The sequence below is a fragment of the Aspergillus steynii genome (genome assembly GCF_002849105.1).
Source record: "Aspergillus steynii IBT 23096 chromosome Unknown P170scaffold_4, whole genome shotgun sequence".
Taxonomy (NCBI): domain Eukaryota; kingdom Fungi; phylum Ascomycota; class Eurotiomycetes; order Eurotiales; family Aspergillaceae; genus Aspergillus; species Aspergillus steynii.
Window position 1 is genome coordinate 853,839 of NW_020194401.1, and position 22,229 is coordinate 876,067.

Here is a 22,229-nt window from a genome sequence, read left to right on the forward strand (position 1 = left end):
CTTACATCCTCTCCCCGGATTGTCGGCATCCAACTCTGTCGATGCTATGGCACATTTCCATGGTTTATGGCAATTCGGCAGTGTCGATTATGGACATCCGGGGCCCAGTTATGACAGAGGACTTATTTCAGCATGGAACTGTCTAGCTTGGTGTTTTGGCGTTATTGATTCATTGGGGCAGAATTGGCAGTGGGATGACAATATCCGATTCGATTCATATTGTCAGTGTTCTTATATAATTTTCAAGGTCAGCAAGAATGATTCGAGCAATGCATGGGGTCCGTGACTCTGATATTATTTACAATGCATATTCCGAGACTTCCCTGTACCGAGCGCCGCTACCTTCCACAGTAGTAGTGAACTATGATATCACAGACCGATGCTGGGCAGTTTTACAAATCCAAGTCCGGCACAACGTTGCTTGCAACGAACCCCTCCAATCCAGTAGAGACGTGCCAGGAACCGTACCACAAAACCATTGTACCGAGCCACAATGTCCGGGATGCGGCGAGTTGTGCAGCTGCAGAGAAACCAAGCCAACCTCGTGTCGTTATCGCCAATCTGCCCTGCTCCACCGCCCCTCCTCCCCCTCTTCATGCAATTCCATGCTCGAACCCGCAAAACAGGGCATCGACTTGACTCATTGACCTCATCCATTCTCCCTACACTATTCCAACACCCTCATTCTCTGCAAACAATCCTCCACCTCCGCCTCCACCACCGCACCACCCTCCTTACCACCAGAAAACAACCCCCAAAAAACAAAAGAAAAAAAAAATGGCAGACATCAAAAAATCCCTCCTCTCGGACCCGGACAGCAGCGAGCGCGCGCCCCTCCCTCGCCCACCGCCCCTCACGCTCCCCGTGCTCAACACCCTGCGCGAGAAGCGCGTCATCCTCGCCTCTGCCTCTCCCCGCCGCCGCCAAATCATGTCCCTCCTCGGACTGCCCTCGATCGAAGTGATCCCGTCCAACGCAGCGGAGGACTTCCCGAAGACGATGCAACCGTTCGAGTACGTGCTCGCGACGGCGACCAAGAAAGCCCAAACAGTCTACGAGGTGGAGATCCAGAACGAAGAAAAGGGGGAGCCGGCGCTGCTCCTGGCCGCGGACACGGTGGTCGTGGACACTACGACGGGGAGCATCCTGGAGAAGCCGCGCAGCGAGGCGCAGCATGTAGCGATGTTGAAGGCGTTGCGCGACGCGGGGGAGCATAAAGTGTACACGGCGCTGGTGGCGATGGCGCCGATGGCGAGCGCGCGACAGCCGGGGTATGTGCTGGAGACGGCGATGGAGGAGACGACGGTGCGGTTTGGTGCGGATGTGTCGGATGAGTTGATCATGGCGTATGTGCGCACGCGGGAGGGGGTCGATAAGGCGGGGGGTTATGGGTTGCAGGGGATCGGGTCGATTCTGGTGGAGAGCGTGCAGGGGAGTTTTGATAATGTGGTGGGGTTGCCGTTGCGGACGGCGTATAAGTTGATTGAGAAGGTGGTGACGAAGGCGGATGATGAGGATCGGTTGTCGGATTCGGAGAGGGATGGGTTGGATGAGGAGGATGAGGATGAGGAGTAATTGCTCTATACGGACATGGAATGGATAGAATGGGAAGAGGACGAGATCAGGTTCAGTTACATTTTTTATAGCGGCTCAATACACAACACAAAAAGAGCTCTAATCGCCGGCGTGGCTGGCAGATCGAACAAGAGAAACAGCATATACAGAGGCAAAAACGCCTGGACAGAAGAAAAAAAGGAATTCCGAGGGGAAGAAAGATAGGACAGAAACGGGGAAAAAAGAAACTGGATATCAATGGGGTTCATCTATGCCTTCCACACCCGCTTGATAGCCTCCGTCACACCGACATCATTCGTCTCGAACTCGTACAGACCGACGGCGGTGGTGAGGGTGAAGCCACGGAGCAGCCAGTTCATGAAGGAGAAGGTCTTGGGGACACGGCGGGCGGGGAAGTAGTCAATGATCGAGGCCCTGTGACGCGTGAGCAATCCGCCATAGTAGGTATGATTTCCCCAAGGTGAGGAAGGGACACATACTGGAATCCGACGTGGGAGTGGACAACGATGAAGGAGCAGAGCACGGCGTCCATGACGGGGTTGAAGGTGCCGCCAATGAAGGGAGCGAGGGTGAGAGGGATCAGACCAGCGGCCACAAGTCTAGATCACAAGTCAACGGGCGGTCCAACGTCTCCTTGCCAAATTGCTGAAGTAGAGTCGACATACCTCTCGAAAGACCAGTGGTAGCTACCCTCCGAAGGGTGAGGCTTGGGGATGGGGGCAGGGTCGTTCGCTAAGCACAAATGTCAACATCATCACTTTATCCGACGCGCAGAAGTATTGATATAAGAAGCTGGGGCGATCCGCGAAGGCTGCTTGCTGGGCCTTGTTCCGATTCTGATTCAACCCGCAGGGGACCGGCAATGGGTGTACGTACTGGATCCGTGGATGACCTCTGTTTCCAAACAAGTCAGTCAATCAATTCAATCATCCAGTTTGCGCCGATTCGATATTCGAACAGCATTTCCACCGAGTCGGGGCTACTCACGAGGCAACGGAGGCAGGATCTGCTTCTTCGCCGAGGCGTGGAAAGCCACGGCCTGCGAGACATTCTTGGTGGCCAGCGGCGAGCGGAAAGCAGAGAGGCAGGTCTGCCGCAGCAGAGGGGACTGACGCGCGATCGAGGCCATGGTCGAGAGTAAAACGAATGCGAAGCGTAGAGGGGAGATTGACACAGAAAGGCACGACGTGAAGGTCAGGACGAGGAATGGGGATGCAACCTCGGGAGTCCGACTGCCAGTCATCCTATTACGCCCGCCCTGATTGGCCCGTCACTCGCCGCCCAGCCGAAAATGGCCGACACTCCCGGCAATACTTTAAGCGACTTTCCTCTCCTCTCTTTAACTACACGAGGTTATATCGATCAGTTGATCGAATGATGTCAAATATTCAGCTTTCATCAGATGCGCTGCCAATGAATTTCTACATCGTGAACCCCGAACCCAAATACTAACATTGCACCATGTAGCCAATGTCCCTAGCATCACAATTCCGGCAAAGGATTCTACCAGACAAGGACCCAGACCAGACCAAACACAATCACCATGCAACAGCTTGAAATCAATCCAGAAAGACTCATCTGGAAAGTCATGCAAACCCAGCTGCCCATTTGTCCAATTCTTCTGTCAACGCCTTGCACCGACAGATAATTTCGACCGATTCCTCGATGACGTCGTCGGTTTCGGCTGTCGTCAATAACCCTTCGGCTTCCTTGACCCGGGAGCGGAACTCCTTCTCATAGCTCGGATCGTCGGGAACGTGCCAAAACGACAACGGAGGCGGGAACGAGGCAAGATCCTCCGGCGAAATACCCCAGAACTCGGGGCCAGCTTTGATGAGTTGCCGACGGATAAAGCGTCCTCCGTTGAACAGCGCCTGGTACAGGACCCATGCGTACGCCAGCAGCCTGTGCGGCTTCTCCCGAATGCGACTAATGACATCTTCCCTGGTGTGGGTATTGTCAAGCTTGCCTTCAGTGAGATGCGCAATGGCGGGATCCAGCGAGCGGAGACACGCGAGATCTGCCTGAAGGCGCTCGGTCCGGTTCAGGCCGGCCATGCCAATCAGCTCGGACAGCTGCCATATTTTTTCGTGATATGCAACGATATCAGTGCCATCTGAGCTGTCGCTGTCCGAGGACCTGGCGTTGTCGATCTCGCGCCATGCCTCCTCGAAGGCAAGGTATATCTCGGCGTAAAACGAGAACCCTACCGCGTAGGAGACAAGCGACTTTTTCTCTCCGGTAAGGCAGAGCCGGATGCGGGCTGTGTTCATGTGGTTCACCTCCTTATGAGGATCCCTAGAGTCACGGTTACTAACCCTTATCAAGCCGAGTACGGATCGATCGGTGCTCGCGGGAAAGGAAAACACCACTAACCTGATAGCTTCCTTGATCCGGGCAGTGATATCCGCCATTGTGAAGAATAATGTGCTGCTTGTCGTTGTGAACCTCGCAGAAACAATGGGATCGTCTGCGAAATATATAGTCGACAAGCGGAGACAACCATGCAAGTACGCGCGCAAGGAGACCGATTCCACTTTACAAACAGTGTAACCTCCATTTACTCCAGCCCTGATCACCAGGCCAATTGGAGAGCCAACGTCTCGTCATGAGTTCGAGACCAGCCACCCCTGCCGACCATGTGGCAAGACAAGCTTCCCTCCCACAGTGTTTGTATTGAATACAGGTTATCAGCTCGAACCTTAACTCAGTATCGAACCCACAACCATCTCCTTCAATCCCTACCATATTTCCAATCCTCGAGATTAGCTTCTCCAGTGACCGGTTTGCACCCAGAACAAGCGTCGGGATGCAACCGCCCTTCCGTCCGCATAGGCCTCACGGACAGGTACATACGACGCATCACAAACAATGATAGGTGGTGAGGGGAACACCTAATAAAAACACCCGCGTACGTACGCCGTAGCCCTGCTCTGACTACATCCGGCTCTGGTTTTAAAACATGACCAGCGCACCGACGTCCCATGACGACTTAGGAGCTGAGGCTGATGCCCGGCCCCTTGAGAGCCAGTCGGGCGTTCCTGCGGCAAGCCGGGAATCATGTGTGTCTTGTCAGCTGCTCGTATAGAGTCAGGTCAATGCTTGGCTTTATTCGAGCCAAGGTCAGATTGAGGAGAGGTGGGGCAGGCGTGATGGTCGGCGAGTGTTTGTCTGTTCTGTGCTAATAAGCGGGTCCGGCAGTAAGTGGTGTAGACTGCTTCCTGGAGAGGTAAGAGTTGGATACTTGGTTTGAGCCTGATGGGTCAGATATAAAAGAGGCAGAGCCGTCTAATGGCTTCTACTGATTTGACTAGGTTGTTCAACTTTACTCTTCCTTTCTCAACTTAATTTTGCTAAAGACACAGGTAAGGTATGAATATCTAAATGCATGGATTATGGCTCATGTCTCGTGACAATATATAAACTAACAATGTACAGATAAATTCAGAGAGAAAAAGAAAGCACACACTTAGAGCTTGAGGACAGCCTTGCCGAGGTTCTTGCCATAGAAGATGCCGATCAGGCCCTCGGGGGCGTTCTCGATGCCCTGGGTCTCGTGGAGCAGAGACTTGAAGGAGCCCTCCTTGATCCACTTCTGCACGTTCTCCTGGTGCTCCTTGGCGTACTTGTCACCCATGCCCTTGTCGCCGACGATGAAGCCGCGCATGGTCAGACGCTTGGTGAGCACCTTCTGGATGTTGGTGATGGGGTAGGGGGCGTGGTTGTACTGCGAGATCATGCCGCAGACGACGATGCGGCCGAAGTCGTTGAAGGCCTCCAGGGCCGCCTCGAGGTGCTCGCCGCCGACGTTCTCGTAGTAGATGTCGATGCCGTTGGGGGCCAGGCGCGCCAGCGCGTCGGCGGGCTTCTCGGTCTTGTAGTTGAAGCCGCCGTCGAAGCCCAGCTCCTTGGTGATGTACTCCAGCTTCTCATCCGAGCCGACACTGCCGATGACCTTGAGGCCCTCGTGCTTGGCCAATTGGCCGACCAGCTGGCCGACGGCACCGCTGGCCGCGGACACGAAGATGGTCTCGCCCTTCTGGGGCTTGCCGATCTCGTACAGCGACGAGTAGGCAGTCAGACCGGGCATGCCGAGGGCGCCCAGGTAGATGCGGATGTCCTCGATGCCGAGAGGGTTCTCGAGAGGGCGGATGCGCACGATCTGCTGGGCGTCCAGGGCGATGTACTGCTGGATGGGCACGAAGCCGTAGATCAGGTCGCCCTCCTTGTACTTGTCGTTGTTGGAGCGGAGGACCTTGGCGATGGTGGCACTCTCGATGGGCTTGTTCATTTCGAAGGCAGCCGAGTAGGACTTGATGGCGGGGTCACGCATCCGGCCGCGCATGTAGGGGTCGAAGCTGGTGTAGAGCGCCTGCAGCACGACGCCGTTCTCGGGAGTCGGCACGTTGGCGTCATAGGAGACGGGCTGCACGGCGATGTGCTCACCGGCGACGGGGTATCCCTGGGGGATCTTGGTGAAGAACAGAGCCAAGTTCTGAGACATGATGGATATTATATATAGAGAAAGGATCGATATGTATGTGAAAGCAAAGAAATCTAGTCGGGGTATACAGAAGGAAAAGGACGAGGGACAGGGATAATCCAAGGGTACATATATAGTCGCCGAGACGGGGAGGGCACGGCGGCAGAACTGATCAACGGTGGATTTGTAATGATGAAATACGTCTCCATGATTCTACTCAACGTTCTCAGGCGGGTCCGCCGCCGAAAAGGTTTGACGACGGTGCAGGTATGGAAGGGGAGCGAATGGCCGTCGAAGCGCCAGAAATGCCTAGGTAACTGCCGGAAACAGAACCAAGAACTGGAGCACGCAAGCGAATCATTGGTGCCGGGTGGATCGATGAGAGGCGGATTATTCAGAGGACTTGAAGAATCTCGGGAGAAAGCCACGGTTGGGGCAAAGTCACCGGCTGCTCCATCCTGAGCCTCGGAGATGTTGCTGAATCTGAATCGCACCGGCGGCGAGACCAGCCGTTTGCATGGATGCAGCAATAATGCCTATCTCTGGGGGATAAAAAAATGGGGGGGATTTCGGGCATTTCGCATAATCATTAAAGGGGAAAGGCAATTGGAGGGACAGTTGCTCCGGTCTCCGTCGGTTGATTGATTTTTATTTATCTTGGGATTCCAAGGGTCTTTGGAAAGACTCAAGATGAAATCATCACTCGGAGACCCCGTGACTTGCCTTTTTTTTTTTTTTTTCTGCATAACTTCGGCTTGCCGTTTTGGGTGGCGACATAGCTGAGGTCAGCCATATGCACCCAATGCACGTTAGTCATCTTCCTGCCTGAGGCCATCGCCGTCGGGACAGTTTCGCGTTCTTTCGAGAAGGCCGGAATCCGATCGACATGCCCACCGTGAAATCGACCCTCTCCAGCGTAGGAGACTTTAGATTCTGCGTAATCCCCGAGCAGTCAGCACTTTATCTGCACGTCTTCCGATCAAATCGCCCCCAAATCATCCGGCCCTGTCCGTAGCATCGTCGCTCCAAATTTTCCCCCGGACTAACGTTTCCCCGGCGTACCTTATCACCCCCGAATTGTTTTTTCCATCGTCTCCACATCCTTCCGTCGGTCACTTGGTTTTTTTGTTCAGAGTCGGGGTTTTCTGATTATCTTTGCTTCGTTTTGTATCTCTATTCTTACGTTGATATCCTGTTCTCTGATCCATTCTTTCCCTGCCATTCTCTCCCTTTTCGCTTTTCATCATGCTTAGCGCTCTACGCCGCTTCGGCGTCAGCCATGCGCTGCGAGCCTCGACACCTCGCGCCGTTGCCTCCGGATTGACCCCCCGGGCCTTGCAATGGCATCCTTCCTCCGTCGCGTCGCTCCAGATCCCCTCCAAGGCTTTGTACCATGTGTCTGCTCCCCGTTTCGAGGCCCAGGCGCAGTCGATGACGGTCGAAGAGAGCGAGGAGTTGTCCAAGTTTTCGCAGCTAGCCGACAAGGGCCTGATTGATCCCCGAATCATCCAGACCATTATTCACAAGATGAAAATCTCGGACATGACCGATGTCCAGAAAATGACGATCGAAGAGACGCTGAAAGGCGGCGATGTGTGAGTTTGCCTCCCAAGAATGTGAAATTTGAGATTTTCCCTTACTGATGACAATGTCCATGACAGTTTGGCCCAGGCTAAGACTGGTACCGGAAAGACCCTCGCCTTTCTTCTTCCCGTGCTGCAGAATATCCTTGTGGATCCCAAATTGAGACTCAACCAACGCCGTATGGCCACTACCAGCGATATTCGCGCCATCATCATCTCCCCGACCCGAGAATTGGCGGAACAAATCGCCACTGAGGCGAGACGGATCACCATGGGTACAGGCCTCCAGGTGCAGACGGCCGTCGGAGGAACGCAGAAACGGATGCACCTGCAGCTCATGCGGCAACATGGATGCCATCTGCTGGTTGGCACACCGGGTCGTCTGCTCGATCTCTTGTCGGATCCTAACAGCGGCGTCAGAGCTCCCAGGTTGTCCAGTTTCGTCTTGGATGAGGCGGATCGTCTGCTCGACGATGGATTCTCTGACGCAATTCAGGAAATCCAGGATCAGCTCCCTACACACCAAGAGGTTGACCGACAAACACTTTTGTTTTCGGCTACCGTGCCGTCGGAGGTCATGAGCATGGTCAACAAGATCATGAAGCCTGACTACAAGTACATCCGCACTGTGAAGGCCGATGAAGTCCCCACTCATCTCAAGGTACCCCAGAAAGTGGTGCCTCTCAATGGTTTTGAAAATGCCCTGCCTGCCATCCTGGAACTGGTCAAGAACTACCAGGCCCAAGACAACGAGCGCCCATTCAAGGGCATCGTCTACTTCAACTCGACCAAGGAGGTCAACCTGGCCTACGAAGTGTTCAGAGGTCTACTCAACTCACCCGGGAACCTTCGCAGCGGACATCCTCTGAAGAATGTGCGGAAATACGAGCTGCACTCGCGCCTCACCCAGGCCCGGAGATCTCTCTACGCTCAGAAGTTCCGTAACGATGCTTCCGCCATCCTTTTCTCTTCCGACGTGACGGCCCGGGGTATGGACTTCCCCGATGTGACGCACGTCATCCAAGTTGGACTTGCTCGTGACCGCGAATCTTACATCCACAGATTGGGTCGTACTGGACGTGCCGACAAGTCTGGTGAAGGGTGGGCTTTCATTCACAAGCGTGAGCATAATGCTTTCAAGGAAAAACTGCGCAATCTGCCTATCGAAAGGGATGACTCGCTGGCTTCTGCTTTCGTCGACAGGACCGACGAGATGGCCACTGTTCCTCCCGAGACCCAGGAGACCTTTGCTCAAGTGAAGGAAGCTATGGAGAACGTTCCCGAAGAGTTGAGAGTTGACGCTTACAAGGGCCAGATGGGCGGCTTGCTCGGCACCTTTGACAGCACCAAAACCATGATCAGCTGCATGAAAGACCTGGCGGTGCATGGATACCATCTATCCGAGATCCCCTCTACTCCTTCATACGTTTTGAGCAGTGGCAACTCAGCTCGCCGTCCCTATAAGACGTTTTCTGGGATCCCTGACCGACACCGCATGAACTCCCGTGGTCGTCAAAACTCGGGCTTTAACGACCGATACAACCAGCGAGGCCGTCGTGACAGCGGTTATGGCGGTAGTTTCAGAGGTCAAGGTGCCCGTGGCAACAGACGCCGTGAGAACTTTGATTACGATTTTTAATCCAACACTCCTTTTCGAGCGGGAACCGGAAACTGAAATATCCCCTCCCTTGTTCCAACAACAACAAATAGACGCGCAGCAACACAAAAGCAACCCCAAAAGAAGGCGAATTCACAAAGAGAACAACACAACCAAACAAAAACTACCATAATTGCAATTGCATTGGGCGGCGTTTTCAATCACTCTTGACAATCCATCTCTCTCCTCCGGGCCGAATTTCTTACCCCTTTTCATCCATGTACATTGACGCGTTAATTTATTCCCTTCACCTGGGCTTACAGTACTCGGGGGCAGCGGAAAACTTACCTTTGACTGACTTGTTCTTGTTTGTCCCTTCATTCCTCATGCCCATGGAAGGATCATTCTTCTTCACGCTGGGCGTCACTGGGACTGGACTTTCGGGGTCTTTTTTGTTCATTGTTGGCCCCCTTTTTTGTATTTTATATTGTGTGTATGTACGATTGTATGTAGCTATATGTACTTGATTTTCTAGATCACCGCTCTCTGGGCACCTAGTACTTGCTTAATAAGTAGTCATATAGTTATCATCCATTTATTTTGTGCGGGATAGTTAGGACCGAGACATCCATCACAGTACCTGGCTAAGCAAAGCCCGGGCACTGCTCTCATCCATGACGACCGCGGCGAGAACTTTTCGCTGTCGTCAGCGGTGGTGGGTGATGAGGGGGGTTCCTCGTATGCGAATCGCAAGATGGCCTTGTCAGAGTCCGAACCCCCGAACCCGAGTCCACGGAACGGAGGTATGAGAGAAATCGGACGGCAAAGCGTTCGGCGCCGAGAAGGGTGCTGCCCCTGTCGTAGGAAGTGTACCTGTAACTGTTCGGGTGTTGTTGTAGGTGGTCTTCGTCTGCGTCTCCGTCTGCGACATCTTTGCGCGGATGATCCGTAAACGTCAAGATGTGCATCACGGGAAAGACTTGAACGACGGATGAAGCGAAACTGACGCCAGTAGTCGAGCAGTTTCGCAAAGATGTCGAAAAGGCGGAAGTCAGATAGATGGTTTTGTCGCGGAGGCACTCCGGGTCTCTTGAGGATCTCACTCGCAGCAACAGCTGCGTACAGAATCGAGCGGAGGTGTCATCGCTGTCCATGTCCGGTGTCTGCAGAAAGCAGAGTTGTCTAAGGGCTGTGCAATGTGCCAGGGCCGCTATTAGGTTATCAAGGTCTTCTTCGTCTCCCTCCAGCTGGAAGCTATCAGAGCGCCGACGCGCCCCGAAGCTCGTTGGATGCAAGGGCGGCAGCAAGTACGCCGAGAGTGAGGTTCCTAAATGCGGCCCAGTTGAGGTGCGTGCGTCCGGCGTACGCGATACGCAGAATATGCCCCGAGACCTCGGACGGGCCCAGGCTGTTGGGCACCTCTTCGAGCCGCCGTCGTACTTGCTCGCCGAACTCAGCCAGCTTTTGGAAGTTGGCGATTGTCGCTTTTTTCGAGGCGGAGGTCCGCGGGATCAGAGAGGATCTCAATCACCGCGAGGGTGTCTGCCGCAACATGGGCCACGCGTGCGTTGGAGACCGGTGAGCTGTCGCCGTCACGGCCCTGGCGGTAGGCCACTACCAGGGAGCGACTGGCGCCACCAGGGCCGACATTGGCAACGATGCAGAAGAGAAAAGAGCGAGGGCTGTTGGAAGACAGACAGGTGTAAACGCGGGGCATTGTATTACGTATCCAGATGGCAGATGGCTGAGAAACAACGAGACGAGCAGTCAAAGGTCGGGAGGGCGGCTAGCGAAGGCCAAGATGGCGGGGAGGGCATGGATTTTATATGCGTTTCAGGCAGCTAAACACAAGGTCAAAGCCATCGCCCAGTTTCTGGTAGACATCCATGGATTGTAGGAGTTCATGGACAGGAGCAGAGAGTACCTTGGTCGTGGTCACTAGCAAGCATCCGAACAAGGAAATAGAAAACCGGCAGCAGTTTCACATATTCTTCCGTGAGTAGCAGGCAGATGCCTTTCCAGAAACAGTTATGCAGTTGCCAGAGAGTGAGTTTTGTTGTGTGTATAGGAATGGGTTCTGTTGTTGATCTGTAGATAGGAGTCACTGGGCAGAGAAGTAAATAGGATGGGGGTTGTAGGTAGTAGAACTTAGGATAATTCTAGTTCTGCAGGTGGGATCTTCCTTCTATTTTATATTCACTTATTAATTTTATTTATATTTTGTTTTGGGAAAGTCAGGTATGAAATCGGTCCGATGAACCCAGTAGACCTGGAATGATTAATCTACCACTATCTACCTACCTACCTGTCTAGCAACTATCTATCCCTATGACTACCTAATGTAATACAAATAGACAGAAATATCACCGTGAAACAAGGAATCACACAAGGGGATAAAAAGGCAAAAAAGAAAAGAAAAGAAAAGAAAGGGAAGAAATCAATTCTATTTGTCTGATCCACCTCATCGACCATCTACTGGTGTCGTTAAAAAAAAGTTCGTCGACAGAAAGATCGTCCAAACATCACGCAAAGCAAAAATCATATAATCCAATGTACAGAATGACAGATGATCCAGATTTCAATGGATCATCCAGGATATTGAAACAAAGTTCAACTCATGATATCAAGAAGAAAAAGGGGGGAGGAAGGAGGGGAAAGAGAAAGGAACCAACCTGCCTTGTTTCCCCTCCGTTCTAGAGATGTATGCAAGAACTGTATCGTTGGTTCTATCCGCTCATGCCTCCCCGAAGCTCCTCTACGACAGGACTTTTGAAAAGGATGGAGTGTTGCTTTCTTACTCACGAGCGATCATGTCCTCACGAGCAGGGCCGGTGCCGATCCATTTCACAGGGACACCGCCCAGTCCGCGCTCGATGTACTCGATGTAGGCGCGTGCGTTCGGGGGCAGGTCCTCGTACTTCTTGGCTCCCATGGTGTTGCTCTTCCAGCCGGGCAGGGTCTCGTACTCCACCTGGACCTTGTCGAGGACGTCGGCATCGGCGGGGATGGTGTTCTCCGTGCGGGTGCCGTCCGGCAGGATGTAGGCGACACCGACCTTAATCTCGTCAAAGTCGTCCAGGATATCCAGCTTCGTCAGGTTCAGGGCGGTGTAGTGGTTGATCGCTTGAGAGTAGCGGCAGAGGACCAGGTCGAACCAACCGCAGCGGCGGCGGCGGCCGGTGGTGACACCGAATTCACGACCGACTTCCTGCAGCTTCGTACCGACCTCGTTGAGCTGTTCGCTGGGGAAGGGGCCGGAGCCAACGCGGGTGGTGTAGGCTTTCACGACACCAACGACCGATGTGATGCTGGTGGGGTTCAGGGACAGGGCCTGAACGGCACCACCCAGACCGGTAGACGAGGAAGTCACGTAGGGGTAGGTACCGTGGTCCAGGTCCAGCATGAGTGCGTTCGCACCCTCAACCAGCGTGTTGGGGGAGTCCTTGTACTTCTGCAGGAAGGCCAGCTGGTCGACAATGTAGGGTCCAAGGAGTTTACGGTATTCCTGAGGTTTGTCAATATAGCCGGCTAGGCGGCTGGGCCAATGTTTGATAGGGAAACGCGTTTTCTCACCTTGAACCGGGCAATCTCGTCCTCGACGCTGTACTCGAGGTCACCGAAACGGGCAGTGTATCCGGCGTGCAGAGCACGCAGCTTGCGCTCGAAGACAGCCTCGTCCAAGATCTCGCCGACGCGAACACCGCGACGAGAAGCCTTGTCACTGTAGCAAGGGCCGATACCCTTACCCGTGGTGCCGACCTTGCGGCCACCCAGCTTCGCTTCCTCCAGGCCGTCCACGACGGAGTGCAGGTCCAAGCAGACGTGAGCACGGTCAGAGATGAAGATACGCTTGCCCGCACCCTCCAAGCCCTTTTCCTCGAGGGCGGCCAACTCCTTGAAGAAGCTGGGAGCGTGGAAGACGGTTCCCGCGCCGATGAGGTTGATACACGAGGGGGAGACCAGACCCGAGGGGAGGATGTGGAAGTCGTAAGTCTTCGAGCCGTGGACGATGGTGTGACCCGCATCTGAGCGCAGGGAAGGTAAGTATACAGCGAAGCAGTAGGTGCCTAGTCAGGCGGGGTTGGATTGGGAAGATGACTCACTGTGACCGCCAGCAGCACGGCAGCAAAGCGTAGCCTGCTGCGAGAGCATGTCGGTGATCTTCCCCTTTCCTATTATCACATTGATTCGCAATTAGCGCCCATTCTACTCCAGAGAGACGGCTTCAATCTCCAACGGATCCCGGGTCCCCACCTTCATCACCCCACTGGCTACCCAGCACGATTGTGATACCCATTTTTGCTATGTAGATGAAACAGAGATACAACTAAGTATCTCTCGCGATTCTCTCGGATTATCAACGGTGGAATCTCTTCAATTGGCAAGCGAACACGGCCGGATGGCTGTCGATGACTTTCGTTCGTTGCGAGGAAACGTGAGACGCGGGGTCCACAGGGAGAGAGGATCGAGAGTTGAGTTGAATCCGGGGGAGGAGAGGAGAGCGACAGAGTGCTAGACTTGAAGAAGCCTGAGAAATCAATCGAGAAAGGACACGAGTGAATGGAGCAGCAGCGAAAACCTCGCGACCGTCAAAGATCCAAAAGCGGGAAAAGAAACGGAGGGGGAATCGGCGCAGGGCCAAAGTCTATAAACCAAAAGTCCCGCGCTGCTCGTGACTCAGCCTGTCCGTACCGCCATGACCGTACCGTACGCGCTCTGCCCCCATCCGGCCACTGGCGGCGCTGCCCACGGCTTTCTTACCGTCCGGTTCGGTCAGGCTGTCTGCTTGGCGGGGACGCGCCCGCATTGGGCAGGTGGCGGCCTAAGGCGGGGTCCGACGACCGGAGTAGGGCTTGGGGCTCGGGGTTAGGGTCGCCCTGGGTCACGAATCATCGGCGACAGATTCTCAAGGAATCGTTGACGGTGTAGTTAATGATAGGATGGATAAGGATAACTAGATAGCGAGAATCTATGGTACAAAGATACTGGTGCCTCCCTTTTATGCTTCCCGGGCGTGTCTCGTCCGGTCCTGTCAATCCTGTGGCCCCCGAATAACGCCAATCCCATGCAAAGTAACAGAAACGAATGCAACGAATAGTAACGGGCTGTCAGAAAAGAGGACTACCGTTCATTAGGGCGTCTCGCAGCTGTCCATGCTGGATCATGCATTCCGTGTGCATTTCGACAGCAACCTCCCAGTGCTTTCGAATTTCCCTATCCTCGGTGAGTGCGCGCATGTAGGCGTTAAACCCGCCTTTGCCGCTTCCCGACTCCATTCTGTCATCATCCTGCTGCGTCTCGTTGGTGTCTTCTTGGTCATTCTCATTGTCGACCTTGATACGGGCCGAGTCGCCCACGGCACCGAGCCAGTGAGGAGCCATTCCAGTGTTGACAGCCTCCTGCCGAGCATCGAAGTGACGGATCATACGGCCGTTGAAAGCACTCCACTGTCGCATGTAGGCTTCCATCTCTGCGAGGTGCCGGTCCCAGGCAGCTCGCGAGATCCCTAGTCGCTCCGACCCTATACCGATGGGAACCAACTGCGGCGGCTGGGGGCGTTTTGGCGGATTGGGACACACGATTTTGCGAGGGCGGATGTCATTCATGGTTGTTCTAGAGGTCTTGGCGCGCGATTCGAAGGGAAGGCTGGCGTGAATATCTTGCAGATCCTCGATACCGCCATTACTAGTAGAGGTGAACGGCGCTGTTTCGCCTAGGTCTTTCAAGTTGAAGGTCTTGCTCTCTGGTTTTGAGCTATCCGTTTTACCGCGACCACTCGAAGCCAGGGGCGTCTTTGAAGAAGTATTTTCTTTCCCAGTGTCCTGGACTGGTTCCGGCTCTATGTTTGCTCCAGTGCCCGTGTTATTCGCAGGAAGGTCATCATCAAGGTCCATGGCTTCGGCATCATCCGATCCCGGTTTGGCTGGTTCTGGCTTGTTGTTTCCACTAACCGTGGACTCAGCCTCTTCGGCCTCCGTGGCGACGGTAGCCGGCTGTGGTGTCGACCGTACTTTAGCTCCCGGTCGAGCATTTGGCTTCCGAGGACTCCTCTGGCGCTGAGAATTGGCGGCTGGCTGTTGGGTTTTAGGCTCGTCATCGTTCGGCATGGCCCACGCCATGTCTCTAAACTTCTGCGCCCAGTCGTCCGCACGGAATTTGGCCTCTGGGAAAGGAGGATACTGTTGTTGACTGGTAGATCCTGAGCGGGATGAATCGTGGGTTGAGGCGCCTGCCGAATCGCTCCCCGGTTTGGGACTGTTCCTAGTTGCAGCCCGACCCCGACTGCCTGGCCTTACTGGCGACTGCGCGGGTTCCTGATCGGACGGTGTAGGTTTGAAGAAATCGAAACCTCCCCAGCTGTCTGCAGAGAACGGCTTCCTTAGATCATCATGGCTACTACTTTTGAACGCTCCAGTATGTGGTATGTTGTTGGTTTTAGGTGCTTGAGTGCTGCACGAGATGGTTAGCTATCGGTATCTCCAGGCCATTGTCGAAGGGAACACAGGTTCGTCATACGATTCGAAAGGTGTTTGGGCTCGAGCACCGAACACATTTCTCGGTGATGCCGTACCATCCGATTTATGGCCTATCGGGGAAATCCTGTTAATTTTGTGATGCTCCGAGGCCGGGAAAACTCGCAATAGTAAATCACTCACCATTTGCAGCACCGCCAGGCTGTTGCGTATGGAAACCGGAGAACTTTTGATGAGGACGAAGCCTGCTCTTTGGAACGGCTTTGGGTTTGTGCGCCGGATGAAAATCATCGTCGTCGGTCTCGCTTGAGCTCGTAGACGAGTAATTCCGGGCCGAGTCCGTTTTGAACTTGGGACTAGCACTCCGATGCCTGCCTGATTCGGGGGGTGTCGGGCTGGGGGGATTCGTGCGCGAATATGGCTTGGGGCTTCCAGTCGAATCGCGAACGCTGGATGACCGTGCGAAGCCAGCACTTGAAAAGAACGTGCGTTCGCCTCCGACACCGGCATACTTGCTACTGGTGCGCTCAAATTCCGGGGTGTTCAAGGTGTCTGCGCGACTGGAGAATCCGGCGGCTGCTTTCCTGGCAGTTGGGGACGGGGCAGACCCGAAAACGTTGGGGGTATGCGAACGCTCGCCGCGGTATGCGTTGGAGTAAGAGGACGTGCTGGAGGCCATAGGTTCATCTCCACCGGCGGCCGCTCGCGGGGCAAACCCCTTCTTTCTCGCCGATTGCGCGCGCGAAGGATCCGGGGTCGAGGGTTTCGGAGAGGTCTTGAAATACTCGTAGGCAGACTTGGGTCGCTGCTGGCCCGCAGACGCTGGAGCAGGTCGAGGCGTAGCCCCCGGAAACGCTGACCGTCCCGTGCGAGGATCAAACTGGTTCCACCCCGGCATGCCATTGCCTTTCATTTCTTGGAATCCACGGTAGGCATCAGCACGGGTCTGTCCCTCGTCCCTCGCTTTCTCCCAGGGCTGTTTGGGTGCCGCGCGAGCATAGCTAGCGTACCGCTGCGCGCCAGATGATGGACCACTGTGGAATGATTGAGGTCGGTTACCGAACGGTTGTTTGGCATTCGGAGGCTTTGGCGAAGGCGTTGAGGTGAAGTTACTCGTAGCGGTCTTCCGAGTGGCGCTAGGCTTGGGAGGTCCATAGAGCTTTCCATACCCAGCGCGGAGTCGATCCGTGTCATATCTCAACCGTTGTTGAGGGTCGCTGAGGATTTCGTTGGCCGCCTGAATCGCCTGGAACTTGGAAATAAACTCCAATTCTCTGCCTGGGTTTCGATCCGGATGATATTTGAGCGCTAATAGACGTTAACAAAGGCCCACGGAGCCCAGTCCCATCAATGCCGCCATACCTAGTTTTCTGAACTGCTTCTTGACATCCTCCGACTCGGCACTTGGCGTCAAACCCAAGTCCGCATAGTAATCTCTCCGCACATCTGCTTTCACCATATTGAATAGGAGTCGAAGCTAGGAGGCTCCGGTTTATTGCCAAATGAAGATGTTACAGTATTGTCGCACCAATGTCCAGTCGTCTCCCACATGACCTGATACAGGAAGCAGAAAGAAATAATCGCGGGGTTCGGAGAGCGATGCTATCGACAGAGCGGCGAAAGAAATGAAGGCCGCGAGATCCAAACTGTAAGATCCAGGACGCAAATGGAGCTGGCACTGGGCTAAAAGAGGGACCAAAAGACAACGAGAGGATCCACCGATAGGGAGTCGTGAGAATTATCCGTAGCTTCGGATTCCGCCCGCACTGATAAACGTGCCCCTCCACCGGTCCAAAGACTCAAAGTATAGCTTTTAGAAAGCACCTGTCAACGTATCGGGTCACGTATTCAATGTGTCATTGATCGAAGTCTGACGGCGTGGGGTATTGCTTAACAACCCTGCGAGCAAAGGGCGAGCTGGTCTGAGGCACGAAAAAAGAACATGGTCTTCCCAGCGAAGGGAGCCTGATGAATGGAATATAGTATGCTAGTGCAGGGCACGTCGAGCGCAGGTATAAATCCGAGGATGGTACGCAGGGAGGCAGGAGGGTTTCGATCGAGATTGCAGCTGAATTGGCGAAGGGGTTGTTCCGAGCAACCAGTTCCAGGCGCAGCGAGAGTGATCGGACCTTTATCTCTCGTGGGGGGGTTGGACGCTGGCAGATATGAAGGAGGGTAAGAATCAGCAAAGAAAAAGTAACGAACGAAAGAAATGCGGCTATCGTAGGCCAAGACAGGGTGCGCTGGCCGCCGCCAGATCAAAGATGGGTTCGTCCGGAGGTTTTTTTGTTTTGGCGTTGGCGGTTGCGGGAACAACTCAATCGCCGATTTGCTGCCCAATGAATACTTCATCCAGGCCTCACCTTCGCTCTTGATCCCTCACCAGGGAGGCACACGGTGCATGCGAAGATGCTTACGCAGGGTTGCAGGTCTCTATGGAAAAGAAAACGGTCTTCTCGAATTGCGCATTTCATGAGTTGCAACAGCTCGGATATCCAAAACAAGTATCGTAGCAACGACAACCAAACAAACAAACAGAGGCAACGATGCACGCTGGCATATATATAGAAGCAGGTACATGCATATATATATATATATATATATATCAAAACCCAGTCAGTCCTAATAAACAAGGGGGACCAAGTGCAAACAGTAAAGAATCAGATCGCAACGAAGATATGGAAAGAAACTAGAAAATTCGTCGAATCATGTCATCCATCCTTTTGAGAAACCGAGCGAACACGAGAATCCGGGGCAAATAAGAAGAGAAGAACAAGAAAAAGGGTCTCTGCCCAACAGCCTAGGGCCTACTCCGGAGTAGATATGTCACTCCAAACACCCCCACATATGAAAGATCGCCCTACTGGGCATCGCCTGATGGTCCGGGGCCCGATCCACCGAAGAAATACCCTTCTAACATGTCGTAATTGGGATTTTCGCTCCAATCATGTTGGAAGTCCACCGCCATGCCAAACCCAAGGTCGATCCCGACACTATGCCCCACGCCGTGTCCCAATGAAGCCATGGCCTGCAAATTGTATTCAGACGCTTCGTCCGAGCCAAAGGTGGCTTGTCCTTCGGCACCCGCTGCATCGAATTCCAAAAAGTCTAGACTCATTCCGGATTGGCGGTCTTGATCCATAGCTTGCGGTGGCTGGTGGCCCGAGTGAGCAACAACGCTGCTCGGTGATGCGCTTGGCTGTGGAGAGTTTGTGTAGAAATATTGATGCTGCTGCTGTTGCTGTTGCTGCGGTGAGATGGGACTCTCGTAGTTACCATAAAATTCTAGCGGGGGTGACTGTTGAGGGGGCGCTCGAGTGGCTCGACTAGGAGCAAAATTCGACGTTGATGCTTCGGGATAATCTGATCGGCCATATGCCTGCATCGGCCTCCTCGGACCACCGGCTTGACGATCCGGAACGGAATTACTATCATTAAATAAGTCTCCTAAGTTCATGTCAAATCTCGGCACCGGACGGGACTGGCGCGTCTGCATTGGTCGTCGCACAGGCCCAGGAGGCGGTCGCTGCCTCTGGTCCATGGTATATTGGGCATGCTGCCTGGATCTGTTATTGTACGGACCACTCGATGGCGATGGATTGGCTTGCACGCGGGTCAAATCCACTTGAGAGCCAAGCCCGGTGGTCGCCAGACACATTTGAACGGTCGCTTTGCTCATCCGCTCGAAAGCATCCCGGCATGATTCGGCAGGGGGGCACTTGTGCATCAAATCTCCTAGAACAGAAGTGGCGGCTAGCACCGTGAAGTCCACCTCATCGAAAGTCTATCGGTCTCGTTAGTTTGACCTGAAAAAAGTCGCAGCGGGAAAAGGAGCAGCCTACCAAACGGCTTCGGACCATAGGCGAATGCCAGATCGCATATAAAAATGAGATGCCTGCCATGAAGATATGGTGGGTAGCTAGGTAAGTGTAATTCACCAATCGTACGCGATGCATTTGACGATATATCCGGATGACTTTCTGGCCGGCTTCGGCCACCTTGTAGTAGATATCATCTTCGTCCTCAGCCTCATCCACGTTGGAGAATGATGGGCTCGACATGTCTTCGGCCGGGGTCATTTCGTCCGCCAACTCCGCGGGGACCGTGAGGCTCTGTTGATACAGCATGATAACCGCTTGCCAGTAATTCAGCTCGAGGAATTCAACGGAGAACTGCACGCCCGTGTCACGTCGAGTGGGCGCGCTCTGTTGCCACTCTGCCAATCGCCGGTGGACATCTTTTCGCCAGGAACGGAAAGAATCAAAGCCCTGCAGGAAAGGAGATGAAAGATCCGAGCGCATGAATCGTCTGGCAGCATACGGAGCCTTTTGTCTTGCAACCCTTGCTTGCTGATGCTGTAGGACGTCCTGAATCTCGGACTGCAGCACCCTCAGTTTGAAGTAATGATGCGCCGCATGCTTGTAACTTGGAGCACCTTCCGGGGGCGCCACAATGCCGGACTTTGTGATATATGAGTCTTCCCAGAGAGACGGGAATTCGGTGCTGATCGCCTGATCGCTGATTCCGAAAGGGCGGCCAACGCAACAACTGACCAAACGGTCAAAGCTGTATACACACCACCATAAGCGGCGACGAAGGTCACGAACCCATTCACGGCGTCCACGCTCGCGGTTGTCGATGCGCGCCTTGGAATTCTCCTCGTCTTTGTTATGCGAGCGGTTGAAACTTCCATCGCCATGTGAATCAATGCCCGCACCGTCCTCATAATGGAGACCAAGATCGACAGCCAGTCGCATAGCGACTCCGACAATGTACCAAAGTCCCGGCGCAACGGGTCGCAGCAAGGCGAAACTGGCGAGAAGCAGTACTGCCTGTAGCTCCTCCAAAGCACCGAATCCGTCACCAGATGACGAAGCCCCCAGAAAAGATTCTAAGTGTATGATTGCCGAGGCATGGTATTCTTCCGGTTGATATTGATGGCTTGACAGCCGGGGTCTCTTAGCCGAGGACAGCGTGGGCGATTGATCATGGCCTTCGGATTTATCTTCATTTGGTGCTTTATCTTCAAATATGATGCCAGCACCGATGGCAAATACGATGTTAAGAATATAAAGACTGCGAGGGGAGCGACTCTTTTCGTCGACCGAATAAGTTCGGTCCAGTAATTCCATGAAATCGGCGCGATGCAGGATGGGCATTTGGGGATTTGCATGCTCGAAATACAGATGGGCCAACCGTTCCGCCAGATCACGATCAGGGAAAGTTGCACATTTCATCATCGGTCTTGTCTGGAGACCAAAAAAGGAATCCCGCATTGTGCTTCCTGCTGTTCCGGTTGCGCTATGGGGCAACCGCTCATGAGGGCGCATAGGGCCACGTTCGGCTGCGTTTCCTGCGACGGAGCTTTTCACTGCGGCAAACACGACTCGCGCAAAAGAGATCCCCGAGGTCGACCCCAGATATCGGGGATCCGAAGTGCCTTGGACTGAGACCATACCAATATTCGACACAAGGTTGTGTATCCGCCAATTGTCTTCGCGTTCGTGGTCTCGATTGACATCCGTGCCGTGCTCATTATCGGGGTTTCCTTCAGGTCGTGGAACCAAGCCCTCCTTCTCGCCCTTCACGCGCATCGATCCTCCGTTGGTGTCGGCGGATGGAACCTCGGCGCTCACCGACGTTTCCGCGTTAACCACTTGAGGTTGAGCAGGATCGTGGCCGGCTTCCACTTTGATAGCCTCCTCTTCGTCAAAGGCTACCGGGTCGTTGAATTCGATTTGTTTATCCATCAAGAGTTTCTCTAGGTATGCCACACGGGCCTCGAGGAAATATACATAGCTCCGTGGGATCTCTCGTTTGGTAATTGGGTCATAGCCAACGCACCGCACACCGGCCTTCTCGCAGGACTGGCATCGGGGCAGCCGTTGATCGCAACGGTTTTTGCGCAGTCGGCATCGGTTACAAGCGGAGACATTGCGAAAGGAGGAGTTCGAGGCGGAGGAGGATACGGAGGGATGGTTCATGGGTACGTCGCGGGAGGAGCGCAGTGGGGGTTGCGCCGAGGCGTCCGGCAGGATCGGAGCGGGCTCTGCAGGCGGGTGTGGTCGTTTCCTCCCTACGGAGGTTGGCGAGACCGGGGACGTAGGGTTTAGCATGACGGGAAAAGTACCTTGACAGGAGGCGCACACATGCGACCAAGCCCTGAGGATCGAGGACCGTGGCAAGCCAAGTGAAGCGGGGAGGAGGCCGTATACCAATCAACATTCATGTTAAGTCATGCGCTGGGCGGTGGTTATTGTTCAGTCTGCCTGTCGGTCCGGTCGAGGGGATTTTTCGCTTCGATGGCAGGAGAACGAGGGTTGACGGGAAACCAACTGTCTCCTCACGTCTCAGTGGTATCCCGAACCGCGGGCGATTTTAGTCTCCGAGATGATAGTCGGGTGGAAAGGCGTATGTGGTCTGGAGGGCAGGGCACAATCGCAGCCCATGTCGGAGAGGGTCTGCCACCACCACAACGATCTCGACGGCAGGACAGGACGAAGAGCGACGCGAAGCGA

General features: G+C 54.1%; 9 protein-coding genes across 9 annotated transcripts; 2 read left to right on the forward strand and 7 right to left on the reverse strand.

Annotated features, from left to right (window-relative positions):
• Window positions 1–825: 825 nt before the first annotated feature.
• Window positions 826–1,563, forward strand: P170DRAFT_321755 (nucleotide diphosphatase; the record flags this gene model as incomplete). Its single annotated transcript, XM_024843316.1, has 1 exon — window positions 826–1,563. A coding segment is annotated over one exon (738 nt), but the record flags the coding sequence as incomplete, so codon positions are not given.
• On the reverse strand, window positions 1,562–2,704 carry P170DRAFT_407654 (CybS family protein; the record flags this gene model as incomplete). Its single annotated transcript, XM_024846694.1, has 5 exons — window positions 1,562–1,989; window positions 2,055–2,174; window positions 2,241–2,307; window positions 2,452–2,469; window positions 2,563–2,704. The coding sequence occupies 5 exons, from the start codon at window positions 2,702–2,704 to the stop codon at window positions 1,824–1,826; spliced, it is 513 nt and encodes a 170-aa protein (XP_024704197.1). The 3' UTR covers window positions 1,562–1,823.
• Window positions 2,705–2,944: 240 nt separating this feature from the next.
• Window positions 2,945–3,989, reverse strand: P170DRAFT_509561 (biliverdin-producing heme oxygenase; the record flags this gene model as incomplete). The annotated part of the gene is made up of 2 exons (XM_024854686.1): window positions 2,945–3,873; window positions 3,952–3,989. The coding sequence occupies 2 exons, from the start codon at window positions 3,987–3,989 to the stop codon at window positions 3,162–3,164; spliced, it is 750 nt and encodes a 249-aa protein (XP_024704198.1). The 3' UTR covers window positions 2,945–3,161.
• A 929-nt stretch (window positions 3,990–4,918) lies between these two features.
• P170DRAFT_436567 (MDR family NADP-dependent oxidoreductase) lies at window positions 4,919–6,136 on the reverse strand. The gene is made up of 2 exons (XM_024849180.1): window positions 5,014–6,136; window positions 4,919–4,945 (listed from the first exon to the last, which is right to left on the reverse strand). The coding sequence occupies exon 1, from the start codon at window positions 6,077–6,079 to the stop codon at window positions 5,045–5,047; it is 1,035 nt and encodes a 344-aa protein (XP_024704199.1). The 5' UTR covers window positions 6,080–6,136; the 3' UTR covers window positions 4,919–4,945; window positions 5,014–5,044.
• A 1,031-nt stretch (window positions 6,137–7,167) lies between these two features.
• On the forward strand, window positions 7,168–9,775 carry P170DRAFT_509563 (DEAD/DEAH box helicase). Its single transcript, XM_024854687.1, has 2 exons — window positions 7,168–7,653; window positions 7,720–9,775. The coding sequence occupies exons 1-2, from the start codon at window positions 7,304–7,306 to the stop codon at window positions 9,278–9,280; spliced, it is 1,911 nt and encodes a 636-aa protein (XP_024704200.1). The 5' UTR covers window positions 7,168–7,303; the 3' UTR covers window positions 9,281–9,775.
• A 4-nt stretch (window positions 9,776–9,779) lies between these two features.
• P170DRAFT_509564 (uncharacterized protein) lies at window positions 9,780–10,955 on the reverse strand (the record flags this gene model as incomplete). Its single annotated transcript, XM_024854688.1, has 4 exons — window positions 9,780–9,931; window positions 10,023–10,485; window positions 10,550–10,699; window positions 10,770–10,955. The coding sequence occupies 4 exons, from the start codon at window positions 10,953–10,955 to the stop codon at window positions 9,870–9,872; spliced, it is 861 nt and encodes a 286-aa protein (XP_024704201.1). The 3' UTR covers window positions 9,780–9,869.
• Window positions 10,956–11,662: 707 nt separating this feature from the next.
• adB (adenylosuccinate synthase ADE12) lies at window positions 11,663–13,852 on the reverse strand. The gene is made up of 4 exons (XM_024846695.1): window positions 13,493–13,852; window positions 13,342–13,410; window positions 12,812–13,263; window positions 11,663–12,743 (listed from the first exon to the last, which is right to left on the reverse strand). Exons 1-4 carry the CDS (start codon window positions 13,533–13,535, stop codon window positions 12,033–12,035), a joined length of 1,275 nt encoding a protein of 424 aa, XP_024704202.1. The 5' UTR covers window positions 13,536–13,852; the 3' UTR covers window positions 11,663–12,032.
• A 494-nt stretch (window positions 13,853–14,346) lies between these two features.
• On the reverse strand, window positions 14,347–17,170 carry P170DRAFT_475231 (DnaJ domain protein; the record flags this gene model as incomplete). The annotated part of the gene is made up of 4 exons (XM_024853236.1): window positions 14,347–15,688; window positions 15,755–15,824; window positions 15,895–17,019; window positions 17,074–17,170. The coding sequence occupies 4 exons, from the start codon at window positions 17,168–17,170 to the stop codon at window positions 14,347–14,349; spliced, it is 2,634 nt and encodes an 877-aa protein (XP_024704203.1).
• A 1,401-nt stretch (window positions 17,171–18,571) lies between these two features.
• On the reverse strand, window positions 18,572–21,827 carry P170DRAFT_358722 (Zn(II)2Cys6 transcription factor; the record flags this gene model as incomplete). Its single annotated transcript, XM_024844312.1, has 2 exons — window positions 18,572–19,495; window positions 19,554–21,827. 2 exons carry the CDS (start codon window positions 21,825–21,827, stop codon window positions 18,572–18,574), a joined length of 3,198 nt encoding a protein of 1,065 aa, XP_024704204.1.
• Between the last annotated feature and the right edge of the window lie 402 nt (window positions 21,828–22,229).

Excerpts from the sequence above, each read along its gene's own strand:
- P170DRAFT_436567 (XM_024849180.1), bottom strand. The coding sequence starts at position 6,079 with ATGTCTCAGAACTTGGCTCTGTTCTTCACCAAGATCCCCCAGGGATAC.
- adB (XM_024846695.1), bottom strand. The coding sequence starts at position 13,535 with ATGGGTATCACAATCGTGCTGGGTAGCCAGTGGGGTGATGAAG. Across the intron at positions 13,264-13,341 it reads CCGTGCTGCTGGCGGTCACA|ATGCGGGTCACACCATCGTC; the intron begins GTGAGTCATCTT and ends CCCTGCGCTCAG. Across the intron at positions 12,744-12,811 it reads ACGAGATTGCCCGGTTCAAG|GAATACCGTAAACTCCTTGG; the intron begins GTGAGAAAACGC and ends GACAAACCTCAG.
- P170DRAFT_509563 (XM_024854687.1), top strand. The coding sequence starts at position 7,304 with ATGCTTAGCGCTCTACGCCGCTTCGGCGTCAGCCATGCGCTGCGAGCC. Across the intron at positions 7,654-7,719 it reads ACGCTGAAAGGCGGCGATGT|TTTGGCCCAGGCTAAGACTG; the intron begins GTGAGTTTGCCT and ends TGTCCATGACAG.